General features: G+C 38.2%; 1 protein-coding gene across 6 annotated transcripts in view; it reads left to right on the top strand.

Moving 5' to 3' along the window:
• Chd7 (chromodomain helicase DNA binding protein 7) overlaps positions 1 to 14,641 on the top strand; it is a 198,780-nt gene that overhangs the window by 119,326 nt on the left and 64,813 nt on the right. For all 6 annotated transcript variants that reach the window (XM_048358974.1, XM_048358978.1, XM_048358979.1 and 3 more), the window contains 3 exons: positions 4,647 to 4,784; positions 6,096 to 6,161; positions 13,207 to 13,262. In XM_048358974.1, the coding sequence (XP_048214931.1) occupies positions 4,647 to 4,784; positions 6,096 to 6,161; positions 13,207 to 13,262 (260 nt within the window). The remainder of the gene's footprint in view (positions 1 to 4,646; positions 4,785 to 6,095; positions 6,162 to 13,206; positions 13,263 to 14,641) is intronic.

The raw sequence follows: 14,641 nt of genomic DNA on the forward strand, positions 1-14,641 counted from the left end.
TTAACACTAGTAATGTATTGTTTCATTGAAAGCTTCATTCACATTTTTCAATTTTGTTTGAAATTGGGTTGCTTAACAATTTTGATTTTGCAGATTATAAAACCAAAATAAAACCCAGGTGTTGGTGGTTCATGCCTGAAATCTTAGCTACTCAGGAGGCTGAGAGCTGAGAATGGAAGTTTAAAGCCACCAAAAAAACTAGAAGTTGAGGTATGGCTGTCAAAGTGATTGAGTGCTAGCCTTGAGAGAGGGGAAAAAAAAAACAACAATTCAGGGATAGTTCGGGGCCCTAAGTTCAAGCCCCACGACTGAAGAAAAGAAAAAAGCTAACAAAGCATGTCTTAATGCTTTTTGAAATCTGATAGACATGAGATGGAGTCATGCAAACTGCCAACTGTGTGTTTCTGCCAACTGTGTGAAATTTTCTAGCATTAGATTCTTCTGAATTTTAGAGAATTTTATAGAAATAAGTTGAAAAATTAGCCCTGAAATGAACATTATGAGTAACAGATTCCTTTTCTGAAAAGCATGCTGCCTTCACTGATTGACCTGAGAAAGACTCTTCCATGATTTCCTTGCTAGTTCTCTGGAAAGAGGCCAGTCTGGTTCACTGGGCCGGCTGGGAGTGTAACTTGTGAGGACGGCCTCTGGGTTATCAGGGAGCGGTTCCTGAGGAGTCCCACTGGAGTAGGCAGCCAGCCCTTAGAAGCCTACTAGGCTGCTCCTGATGGATTAGCGCCCACTCTACTTCCTACCTGGGCACCTTTCCCCCCACCCCCACCCCAATGTGTACCTCTAGCCTAAAGAACTGCAGATTTGTTGTGGGGTTTGACATTTGTAACTTCACACCATGACCCTAAGCTCAGGACCTGAGATTGTGAGAAATGGAGAGATGGTGAATGAATGCTTGGCTTGGTTTGGATGTGTAGCCACCCAACCTTTTGGCTATAGTTTCCTATGGTATGCGTTAGTTAAATAATTTCTCTTCATCGTATGTCAGTGGAAAATGAATGTTTCTCCTAATTTGTATTTGCTTAAAGTAAGACTTACGGCAATAATACTTACACACTATTAAGAAGAATTATTCACACAAGTCTAGGAAATACTGGTAGTCTTTCATAAGACTGTTTTCAAAAAGTCTATTTGTATCAAGTCAGATTCAGATGGATTTTATGAAGTATTAGGGATTTTTTCCTTTTTATTTTCTGCATGTCAACTACAGAAAAGTAATTTGTTAAAATCAACTTTGGTGCTCACTTTCTTATTGGCTGGTGTGTGTATGTCCTGGGCTCAGTAGCTAACATGGGCCACAAAAAGCGACGTGATTTTGAAGTTTGTGATTTCCTGTCATCTTTGGTGTAGGAAGTGAAACGGACTGCTTGTTTGTTACATTTCTTCCTGTAATACATTCATGAAGGGCTTAGAGCAAAAACCTTTCAGTTTTGTGATTAGTTTCCAGACACAAAAGCCATATAATTTTAAGTAACTCAAAACTGTTCACAATCTACATGGAGACACATTTTAATCTTCTGTTCAGTACACCTAGTTTAACCCAAAGTATCTTTTACAAAGCATTTAAAAAGCTGATATGTTATTTCAGTGTCACTTCACAATTTCTGACTTGTGGCTTATGTGAAATTCTAACATTGAACTTAGATCCACAGAATTCTTTTGAATGATAGTAGTCCACCTCATGATTTAAACAGTATATAGTGAATAACTTTATATTGGAAAATTGTGAATGGAATTTTGATGCTCAAATGATTTTAATAATTATATACAAAGAAAAGAAACCATAAAACATTAAAAAAATCAGGCACTTGAATTCAAATTTTATATTTTAACATTGTGATATGACCTTGTACCATCACCATCACACAAATTTATAGCACAAAGTTGATATGAGAAGAAAAACACAGATGATAAAAGTCAGATTCACCAATACATAGATTTTTTTTTAAAATGAGACCCCCATTTTATTGTACTGGAACATTTCTTTAATACTGGAGTGGGATTTAATGTAAAGTGAATTTGTCTTAGACTGTGTCCAGACCCTGTCTCGTTACTTATGCTGGAAGAATACTTTGACATTGTGGCCTCAAGCATGGAAGCCTGATAAAACATCACAGATGGATCATTAGTAGCACGTCCCTCCTATGGTAATGGCATAAAGGTGGAAATATAAATTAATCCATTTTAATGTAAATTGATATATTAGATGGAATACAGATATTGGGCTAAATTTCACAAAATTAAAACATTGCTCTTCATAATAGCCCTTTAGGTCTCAAAGAAATTGACAGTCCAGATGTGAAGAATGGTAAAGTAGGCCTGGAAGCAGGAGTAAGTAGGTCAGCTTTGGAAAGAGAAGGGAAGCTGTGCAAGATAACTGGGCCATTTTTCTTTGGAAAACTAGAGCTGATTAATGATGACTCTAATCCTGTTAATTGCAATGCACAATGCTTTGAATGAATTCCCTTATGTGATGATCATCACAGTATTTGTATGGGGGTAGTACCATCATCAACCCCATTCTATAGACTAAGTACCTGAGGTCCACATTTAAGGCCATGAAGACTCAGGGAACATTCAAACTGAAACATTCAATCCTAGGCCTCACAAGGTAAAACTGCTTCCTTTCATATCGGAAAGGATCCAGATGCTACAGCCTCCCACAGGTTTCTGCACTAGCTGTCTTGGAGAGGAGGAATGTGGAGGACCCTCTGGCCTCTACCGCTACTCCCTCTGGTTGAGACTACTAGGAAATTTGCTACTAAAACTTTACCCCCAAATCGTTTTGTGTCAGAAAGGTACCTTGTACCTCTGCTGCTGTGATTTGGTAGGACTGGGTACTTCCAATCTTGCACAATTTTATTTGACACTTACATGGAATTTGTGTCTATTTCCGAGAATAAATTGTACAAACTTAATCAGGTTAAAAATCCATTAAATGTCAGCCAGGTGCCAGGGGCTCACTCCTGTAAACTTAGCTACTCAGGAGGCTGAGATCTGAGAACTGAGGTTCAAAGCCAGCCCAGGCAGCAAAGTCAGCAATGCAAGTCTCTTGTCTCCAATTAAGCACCACAAAAGCTGGAAGTTTAAGTGGTGGCCTTGAGTATAAAAGTGCAGGGACAGTACCCAGCCCTGAGCTTAAGCTTCCCTGAGTTCAGGCTCCAGGATTGGCACTAATAAACAAACAAACAAACAAATAACCATCAAGTATCACCCTTTAGGAGAAACTGGTGGGATTGTGTTGGTACTACCCTGAGATGTCCTTTCTCTGCCTCACTGTCCCAACTGTAAAATTCGTGAGACTCTTTGGAAAGTTTTATTTCATAATTCTTAGAATTCTTAGAATAAATAAAATGCTGCTTTTCTCAGTTCTTCTTTCATTTCCTTGTGAATCTTTCTTCACTTAATGGCTTCAGAAATTTTCAAAATGTTTGTTTTTAAGACCAAAATGAAAATGCAAACCCTGCTCTGCTCTGTTCACTCTTCTCCAGAATTAATACCTGTTGGTAATTTGTGCATCTTTTCTCAATTATTTTCTCTGTTGCTGAAAGTGTGCTCATGTCTTAAAGCAAATGCTTGGTGAAGCATGGACTAGTAGACAAGGCATGCTTCTTTTCATCTTTATGAGTGTATTAACAATCTACACATTTAAATGCCTAAATGAACTTCTTTTTGTCTTAAATAAACTCAAACAATTTAACTTGTCTCTTTCCCTCTCCCCACTCTTCTCGCTCCCTTCTTGTCTTCTTCACTACCTTCCCTTCCTTTCTCTTTCTCTTCCTTTCTCTTCTCCATCTTCGCCATCTTCTCCCCCCCCCCCCCATTTTTACAAATCTTCCCAAATAATCTGGGTAGCTACAAAGTACAACTGCTGGGTCAAGGAGCTGGTGTGTTTTAAATGTTGGTATAAATGACCACATTGTCCCACCAAAGGGATTACTGGGTTATATTTTGACCACAGTAGTATAAGAGTACACAGTTTGCCAATAGCCATACTGATACTTGATATTGCCAAATTTTAACCAGTGAAGTAAAAGTTAGGACGTAAAAAATTAATTTTTTAATTTATTATGAATTTTGTCAGTATAAGCCCTTCATGCAAAGAATTAGCCCATTTCTTTTAAGTCCAAATTAAATTGCAACAACTTTATTTAAATGGTCTGTTTCAATTGCCTCCTGAACTATCTTTCAGCACCTTAGAAAATAGTGTAACAATATTTGTGTAGAACCTTATAATTTGTAGATTCTTTTCTAATCCACCCACCTCTTTTTTACTTTTTATATGAAAAATTTGCTGCCATACAGAAGTAGAGGCATATAATGACCCCTCTAGATTCATTGGCTACTTCTACTCTTGGGTCATTTTTCATGGGTTTGCTGGGTGAGTGGGGACCAGCATTTGCTGCTGCTTCCATGTTCCTGTGGAAGGGCACGGGCTGGAGTGACCGAGTAATGGCTGTTTCAGGACCCACAACTTGCCCTGTTTTCCTTGTGTAGTTGCCACCGTGGTCTTTGCACTCAGTTTTCAGAACTATCACGTATTCTTGGAGATGAAAATGTACCTTCCCATTCTGCATCATGTTAAACAGCCTTGAGGATTGCTTTGTAAAGCCTACCTTCTTGTTTTGTTTTAGAAGCGACGGTCCAGCAGGCAGGTGAAGAGGAAGCGGTACACCGAGGACTTGGAGTTCAAGATTTCTGATGAGGAGGCAGATGATGCAGACGCTGCTGGCAGAGACTCGCCCTCTAATACCTCACAGTCTGAGCAGCAGGTCAGCAGCCGGATTTCGTGTGATTCACAGGGACTTTTTGTCGTTGTCATTTTCGTGCCATTCCTGGGCTTAAACTGGGTGCTGTCCCGGAGCCTTTTTGCTCAAGGCTAGCACTCTATCACAGAAGTAGAGTAGAAATAGCCAGAGCTCTACTTCTGCCTTTTTTGGCAGTTCACTGGAGGTAAGAGTCTTACAGGATTTCCTGCCTGGGCTGGCTTCACACCGTGATACCGAGATCTCAGTCTCCTGAGTCGCTAGGATTGCAGGTGTGAGCTGCCTGTGTGTGCCCAGGGCACACAGACATTTTTAAAAGACAATCTGGAAATTGTGTAACGAGCCCTGGCTCATTCAGTGGCAGCAGTGGACTTTCAGCAAGGACATTCATCTAATGTTGGCTAATGTGCGTGCTAAGAGAAATTGGTTGTTTAGAGGTATCTTTTAAAAAGCCCCGTTCACTGAAATTTATTTTTATACAAGTCTGTGATATGTAATTTGACACAATTTTGGAGAATTAATGGTCTGTGCTGAGGAAGAGTCAGTGCTAGAATATGAGGCAGCTGAATTTACCTCTGAGAATTCAGTGCTGTAGCTTCTGGGACTTTAATAAACCACTCAAGCTCATCTCCTGCTGTTCGGCACCATAAGAACCCCTTTATGAAATTACTGCCTTGTAGTACACAGCAGGGCACACTTTATTCTGCGTGCAATGTAAATGATGGATAAAATAGTTTGTATAAAATAAGGGTAGTAATGTAGGATTGATTAGTGTAAAGATTTTTTTTTTAAATAATGCTCTTTTCTAACTATTACTGTACTTTGGTTAACAAACTGCTAACCCATTGAAAAAGTATATTAAATGCAGCTTTGTATTTGATTTGGTAATTTGTGCTATGTTAAATTGTTGTGTAATGTTTGATGTGACCTCCATAGATTAAAGCTGCCTACAATAACAAAGTGATGAGTATATTTACCCCATGGGTGTAGATGAAGGAAAATTGTATTTTTTTACTGCTATCATGCAGAGAATATTTTCTCTTGGCAGCTGTAATTTTTGAATGCTCTCTGGCTTGATGGACTCACGCTAGTGTACATAATTAACCACATAATTATGAAGTCAGAAGCACTGCTCTTCCTCTTGCTTTTCTGCATAGTGAACTTTTAGTGTTTTGGTCATCACTGACTTTATACCTAGTGATTTAAAGGGTATACAGGTAGAGGCAAAGGGAGCAATTGCTTACTTATATAGTATAAGATCAGATGTTTCCCATTAAATAGATTCACATCACTGTATTTATTTATTTATTTTTTCAGGAATCTGTTGATGCAGAAGGCCCAGTGGTAGAAAAGATCATGAGCAGTCGGTCAGTGAAAAAGCAGGTGAGTAGTACCATCTGGAATGATAAAAATCCGTCACGTGTGACTCTTATAGGATTGTTTGTGTTGTAATTTTCCTTTTAAGATTCCACTTTTGTGAAACAATTTTTGTGACATTTTTAGTTGTGATTTTCTAACCCAGTATATATTTGGGTTATTTGTTCCCAAGTGAAGTTAAAATATATTAAGCAATGCAATTAAAATGTATCATTCCTTATTATATCACTTGGAGGTGCAAGGAACTCAGAAGTCTCAAAAGACATATATAAGGAGTTTCGGAATTACAGGCTATCTTTTCATAAATAATATCCATAAAGATCCAAGTCATACATTTACTTCTTATATATTTTGAAAGGTAAAGTTTTATCACTTAGGCAAGTAAGTGTTTTCTCATACATTTTATAATTTTTTTTTGGCCAGTCCTGGGGCTTGAACTCAGGCCCTGGACTCTGTCTCTGAGCTTCTTTTGCTCAGGGGAAGCATCCTACCACTTGAGCTACAGCACCACTTCTGGCCTTTTCTGTTTATGTGGTACTGGGGAATAGAACCCACGGCTTCATGCATGCTAGGCAAGTACTTTACCACTAAGCCACATTCCCAGCCCTTATAATTTTTATATACAGTTAAGATGTCCATATTGCCAGCACAAGGATGGAATATATACGGTGATGATCAGGAGGCAAGCGCTCTTGCCACTAGGCCATATTCCCAGCCCTATATACGGTGATGATCAGTATAATTTTGAAGATTTACTTTTCAAAGTTCATGTTCTGTACAGGTTAGCCATGTATGCCTGTTGCTAGCCATATAGGCACATCATTGAGTGAAGAATTATAGTGACCGATTCTATATTTTCTTTTAGCTATGAAAATCCTTTTCATCTCAGTTACCTCCCTTCTTGTCCAGTTTGGGGAAATGACTTTCCTGTTTCCAACAAAAATATACCTAGAAAGTAGTTTTGCCTATGGATCTTTTTTCCTTCCCTTAAGTCAGTCATGCCCACTATTTTTTGTATTTTGTTTGTTTATTTTAAATTGGCTTTCAAGGTGAGGGGAAGTACATGGAAGTACAACTTGTTGTGTACACATGTGTATGCACACTTGTCCTGAGGCTTGTACTCAGGACCTAATTGCTGTACCTGGGCCTTTTGTATACTTGAGGTTAGTGCTCTACTACTTGAGACAAAAATCCACCTCTGAATTTTTGGTTGTTAATTGGAGATAAGAATCTCATGGACAATATGTTGGAAATTATTTGTACAACTGGGGAAGGGTGGTGATTAGGGGGGAGAGAAAGTGGGAGGAAAATGAAGGAGGGCGTAACCATTATGACAAGAAATGTACTCACTACCTGTAACCCCTTTGTACATTACCTTGACAACAAAATTAAATAAGAAAAAAAAGAATCTCACAGACTTTCCTTTCTTACACCCTATTCAAACTGTGATCCTCAGATCTCAGCCTCCTGACAGTAGCTGGAATTAGAGGCATGAGCCAGCAGTGCCTGACCGTTTGTTTTAACTAGCATAAAATCAATATAAAATTATAAAAAAAAAAAAACACCCACATAATTTCCTTGTGAGAGAAACGAGGAACTGAGGAATTAGGGGACTGAAAGTGAGATCTCAAGCTTATCAACTGGGAAACTTTTGTTATTCAAATAGTTTTACCAAGAGGTCCTTGAAAATGTCATTGAAACAACAGTAAAAAAAAAAAAGTGTGGCTTTGTCCTACATAGTTGTATGACACAAGGTACAGATTTTCACCAGTTTAAGTTTCTGTGGAAATAATTGGGAGCAACAGGTCAAGGTATGAAATTCATTGTGTAGGTGAGTGTATAAATGACTGTCTGATGATTTTGAATGGGAAGATATTTGCCCTGATTACATAATAAAAATCTCAGCCAAATTTCCCACCTGTCCAAGAAGAAATGAGCACTATTTAATTCATTAGAAAGGTTTTATTTTTATTGTTCTGATAGCTCTACAACTATTAATTTGTGAATTGTAGATATAAGGTAAAATTTAAATACTTGACATGCTTTAAAGAGTAATCCTCTTCACTGAATTGAAGTGACTTGTTTGAGTAAATAGCCTGTCGTTTGGATGGGATATACTAATTTTCATTCAATGGATAGTACTTCAGCTGGCATACTCAGCAGGTTTGGGGGTTGCAAATTATAATTAGTTCAGTATTCAGAGCTACTGAAACTACACATTATATAGGACATTGTGATTTTTTTTTTCCTTTCTGTTTTGCCTACTCTCAAGGCTTTCTACCCCCTTTTACCTCCTTTAAAGACAGGTGCCAGCGTTTCAAGAATGGATATTACTACCATTTACTGATGACCTGGTTTACTCATCATAAGACATTAAAAATCACTCTATACATGAGGGAGGAATATTTATTGATTTTTATGAATTTGAGAATGCTGGAAAGGGTAATGTGCCTTGTGGTATGGTTTAGAGGAAGAGAAGTATAGCTCATAGGATTGTTGTGTATTACTAGTATTTCTTGAAGCGCGGTAAAAGTCCAGTAGAAGATACTAAACATGAATGGATACTTTTTCAACTGCTAATATTCTCAAAATAGTTGATTTACTTATCAGTTTTAAAAATACTGGTGGAAAATATATTGAAAATAGAAACAAAAGGAAATTTGAGATTTTTTTTTTCCTTGAGGATTCTAGCTATGCCTGCTGGTCTGTTTCCTATTACCATGAATAATTTAAGAACTAGCTGTGGAGGTATCTTTCTCTCCTTCCTGGCAGGACAGCAGAAACTGGCTGTAAGTTCTCTGAGCTTGTCTAGTATGAACTAACACGTAGTAGGAACTCAGTGGTTTTCAAATCAATGGATATTAGTGCTATAGCTAAGTGGTAATATTGTGACAATTCAAACTCCTCTGAGCCTGGTGACTTGTGGCTCATGCCTGCAATCCTAGCTACTCAGGAGATTGAGATCTAAGAATCACAGTTTGAAGGCTTGAAGCCAACTCAAACAGGAAAGTCTGTGAGAAACATCTCTAATTAAGCACCAAAACAACCAGAAGTGGTGGTGTGGTTCAAATGGTAGAGTGCTAGTGTTGAGCATAAAAGCTCAGGGATAGCACCCGGCCCAGAGTTCAAGCCCTAGGACCTGCACAACAGCAATAGCAACAACACCTCCTAGCAGAGCCTTACCAACTAACCACTTCTTGTTAAGTGGGGATGGTTCAGACATTTATACACTGTTCTAAGTCCAAGTTAGTGTACACGAAACCCAGTAGTAGGGCCATAGTTGGTAGACATCTATGTGTGAATAGATATTTGGATCACATAAAAGTTACTTCTTTTCTTTTCTAGATTTAGTTTAGTCTTAGCCCTTGCTACTATAAGCCATCTTTTTTTTTTTGCCAGTCCTGGTGCTTGAATACTGGGCCTGGGCACTCCCCTGAGCTCGTTTTGGTCAAGGCGACCACTCTGCCACTGGGGACACAGCTCCACTTCCTGCTTTTTCTGTGACTAGTTGGAGATAAACATTTCACAGACTTTCCTGCATGGGCTGGCTTCGAACCTTGATTTTCAGATCTCAGCCTCCTCCTAAACAGCTAGGATTACAGGTGTGAGCCACCAGTGCCTGGCTGAACCACCTATCCTTAGAGAGCAATTCAGATCCTTTTTGGATCGGGTTAGAAATAGTTTAAAGACAACTTCTAAGTATATTTCTTAAAATTCTTCATTTTCTCTTTAAGAAATTATTTTAAACTCAAAGGTGTATATGTCGCAATTTTCCTTAATTGAATACAGCAATTTTAAAAGGGTTACAAGTTTAGGCAGAACTTCTTATGCTGTTTAATATCACATCCTTATTTTCTTTCCAAGTAAATTGAGATTGAGGTGGTTTTCATTCTTTTGTGTGTTACTTGACAGGGATTTTCTCTTTTTTTCAATGTGGTTTGGCTTTGTTTGTCCATGAAGACAACTGAAGTTAGTAATGGAATACTTAGGAAAGGCCATCATTTCAAGGGGTAGGATTGCCATTTGTCATGTGAATGGAGGAGTCCATTTATTGCCTGATCAAGAGTTCTGGTTCATGTGAGCAGCAGGACAAATATGACTTAAAATGTTCGGAAGTTTATATTTCATATGAACTATAAAGATATCCATAGACTAGTTTTGGAGTCTAGTAAAAAACAATCTTCTCTTGAACAAATGGAATTACTTAGAGAACTCTCAGATTTAATGACAACTGTCCAAGAAATAAATTTGTGAATGGTGTAACTTAGTGCTTTGACTCAGTACATTGTAGAACGCTTTCTGAAAATTAGGCAGGATAGGGTGTTGAAGATTGATATGAGTGTCTATGCCATTTAGTTAATTCTTGATGCTTCTGAGGGTTCATGATGTCTAACAGGTATGACTATCAGTAAAGCAAAAGAGGCCAACATGATGATATTTATATGAAAGAAAAAGGCGAAAAACAGCTCTGTAGTTCTAGGGCAAAAGAAAGTGATTATCTTACATACATAGTTAGTTAACTAAATACAGTATTACATTCAAAAGATATAGGCCTGGGGACAATTTTGTACCAGTTCTAAGTGAGGTTTTAGAACCTAGTCTGTTCTAAACAGGTCTAGACCCTTTCGTTAGGCATCTTCATAGCAGGTTTCCTGAGGAAAGGTAGGTGATCATGACCAAGTGGGTATTAATGAAAGTTGGGGACAGATAGTCATGAGTCAGAGCTCTCTGGGAACAGAATTGAGATAGGGTGAAAGCTATCTCAACTGTTGGAGATGTGTGTGGGTGGGTGTGCGCACGCCCCATTTACAATTCTGGGACAGTGAGGATGTTTAAAACTAAATGAAAAGAACAATATGGAAGAAAAGGTCACAAAAAAGGAAACCAGAAAAAGTAGAAGTAGAGCATAGGAATGATAATTGTCCTAACACCATCTAGAAGGTACATAATTTTGAAAAGCTCAGAATGGAAAAATACAGTTTTTATCTTAAGAGTAAAACTTCAGATACTTCAGATTCATTTTCAGTTTGAATGTTCTGCTAGCTATGAGAAGCACTACAAGATCTAATCTTGGCTTTCAATTTTGTCTGGTTGTCTATTACATTGTCTCTGCCCTTCTATAAACAAACATATTTTTTACTGGGAGTAGAATGGGGAAATAGGGTGATCCTTATATGGATTGTCATTTGAATTGATTTTTAACTTTTGTAAATGAATTCCAGGTTATATGGTTGGCTCTTGGAGGCATGAAGCAGTTGTGTGTTTTCATCTTGGATAACTTAGCATAGAGAGGTTTTAAAAGCTTCTGTGGCTGGGCATAGGTGGCTCATGCCTTTAATCTTAGCTACTTAGGAAGCTGAAATCTGAGGATTGTAGTTCAGAGCCAGCAGGAAAGCCTCCTACCTCCAATTAACCAGCTAAAAGCTGGAAGTGAAGTCATGGCTCAAATGGTAGACCTGAGCAAAGAAAAGCTCGGGGACAGTGCCCAGACTCCGAGTTTAACCTCTGAACCAGTACCATTATAAAGCTTCTATGTAGTTTGAACCTTTCATAGGTCCATTAGAGCATGTATTGACCATATTCCTGACTGTCCAAACTTCTTATTGATGATCTGAAAATAGGTGGAAACAAAGTGTTATTTTTAGTGTTCCCCTTTTAAAAAAATTTTTTACTTTATTGTAAAGGTGTTGTACAGAGGCCTTATAGTTACAGAAGTAAGGTAATGAGTACATTTCTGTCAAACAGTGTCATCCCCTCCCTCATTTTCTCCTACCCCCCCACTTTCCTTCTCCCCAAGTTGTAAAGTTCATTTCCAACATAGTGTCTTGTGAGTATCACTGTTGTCCTTTGTCTCACCATTTTGTGATTCCCCTTCCCTTCCTCAAATCAGATAAATATATACAAGACACAGGGTACCAAAATAAAAAAACAGTGACAACAGGGGACAAGCTTGTTTGCCTTCTTTCATAATAGCTTAACGATTATAGATTGAGGGAAATCAGAGTGCTTTTGAACAGTCTGTGCCAGTTGGATACCAAGTTTGAAGTTTTTTTCTTTTTTTTGCTCTTGCCATGTTCCTGCTTGCCTTTTCTTGGAAATATCTTTGTATGAAGTTGCGTAGCACTCATGTATGGCCGCAAGACAGACATGGGGATTCTTGTACGAGTGTAAAAGCAATCTTGAAACATCTGTAAGGGTGTTCATGTCTTATATCCTTGCTTTATGTAATTCAATGCTCAAAAGAAAATTATATGTTATGACTTACATAGTAACCTAAAACCAAAACAGAAAGAGACATGTTGACAATATCACATAAATGTTGTCTTCTGCATACAGTAGAGAAGGTAGGATCAAAGGAGATGTTAAGCATAGTCTTAAACTGAACAGTTGATTTGGCTGACGTGCATTGCAACTTTAGCCTTACCTAAATGTAGCATTTGCAGTGTTAATTTTATTTGGCTGCTATGTATGTGAGACATCTTGGCTGAGAGATTTTAATTGTGCCATCGAGTAAAACTAAAACTATGAATAGTGATCCATTGAAATTACAGCATAAGAACATGATTTAGTTTTATATGGTTTCTTGTTTAGAGTTATTAACTATATGGAGAAATAAATGTCTTTTAAATATTTTAAAACATTACAAAGCTCACAATGTAAAGTTGCCATGAGGAAGCCAAAAATAATACATATGGCATTCAGGAGAGCAGTTGCTAATTGGCTGCTGCCTGAGAAAATGGTACACTTGGCGTCTACTTAACACTGTGGGTTTGGCAGAAAGCCAGATTTGGGGTCAGGTTGTTGTGAATGAAGCTGCATGTGGTTAGGGAGGAGTTAAAGTGATTCATGTCTCAGAAGCTGGAGCACATCGAGTACACGCATGCGTGGGCCTGAGTCACGTCAGTCTTCATCCACAGGCCTCCTGCGGCTCAAAGCCTAGCCATCCTTCTTCGGAGGCCCTGTGCTACTCTTCTCGGGACAGTTCTATTTCAAGTAATTGCTTTGGAAATCGTGATTTTAAGTATGTACCTGAATTTTTCTTTTGTTGCAGAAGGAATCTGGAGAGGAGGTAGAAGTTGAGGAATTTTATGTGAAATACAAAAACTTGTAAGTAAATTTTTTTTGGGGGGGGCGGCTATATTTTTATAGTACTAAAAATTTGTTAAAATGTAAATTAGAAAATTTTGGTGGTGTTTATTTAGTGTTTTGGAAGCCGTTTCTTATTTACTTGTTAACTTTTATGCATTTTTTTCTTGGAAAATGTGTAATTGGTATAAAAGTTGACTTTCTTTTGTGACCAAGATGTTCTCTTTAGGCAGAATAAGAACTTCTATAATAATACGGATGTAAATAAAGAAAAAAAAATTGCCTATCCTCTGAGAATGAATTTTACTCTCGAGGGCTGTTTCTTCTCCTTTCATCTGTGTGCGGAATGCCAGGCACTTGTGATGAGAACTCTGCCATCAGACGAAGGCTGTAGAGAATCATGGCATCACTCGGGTTTTAAGATGCAGTGAGCTATGATTTTATATGGATTTGTTTCTAATATTTGTTTAGTGGATTTAAGTTGCATAACTTAAAAAGAATCTTAATGGAGGGTCTGGTATATCAGTTGTACCTGTAATCCCAGCAATTTGGGAAGTAGAGATTGAAAAGTCACAGTTCTTGGCCAGGCTGGGCAAAAATTTACAAGACCCCTACTTCAACAAGCCTGCTGTGGTGGTTTACATCTGTGTAGCCCCAGTTACATAGGAAGCATAAATAGAAGAATCTCAGTTGAAGGCCAGCCCTGGAGAAAAGAGGCTGTCTGAAAAATAACAATACAATTTGTGGCTCAAATGGTAGAGTGCCTGTCTAGCAATTACAGTGCCTTGAGTTCAAATACTAGCAATGCCCTACTTGCACCATTCCTCATCTCCCCTGTCCCACAAATGATGATATGGTGAATGATAAAGCACTGTGGGTCATTGTCATGGAAGTGAGCTGTAGGTGTAGGCAGTACTTTACTTTGCCCTAGGAAATGTGGGCATGAGGGGCCAGGATTTTCTGCCATTCTGTGTTAGTCAGCAGATGAACGTCTGTAGAAGGTATAAGCAAAAGTCTTCACCAAGTCAATAAAGATGTCTCTGTCAGTTTTATCATGAGAATTCTGTGAAACATAGAGTCTGGCAATAAAAATCACTCAGTAAATGTTAGCCATGTCATCATTTTGTCCTCCAAGCTTGGTGAGTTTACAAACATGGAAATGGTGTGTTTGTCATAACTTTCTGTGGCTGAATCCATGAAAAGGGTAGTGGGGATACATAGCAAGGTATTTTGGGTAAAGCAGATAGGGAGAGTTCCCTTGTAGATGTACCAAAACAAGACATGAATGAGAATGGTTAACTATCAATAGTCAAGTAATCACAGGTCTCCCAAATCAGTGTGTGGCACTGGGTCTTGAGGTGTCTCCATCATGGAAGCCTGTTAACAACTGGAGAAACAGG

This window comes from Perognathus longimembris, chromosome 12, assembly GCF_023159225.1.
Source record: "Perognathus longimembris pacificus isolate PPM17 chromosome 12, ASM2315922v1, whole genome shotgun sequence".
Classification (NCBI taxonomy): Eukaryota; Metazoa; Chordata; class Mammalia; order Rodentia; family Heteromyidae; genus Perognathus; species Perognathus longimembris.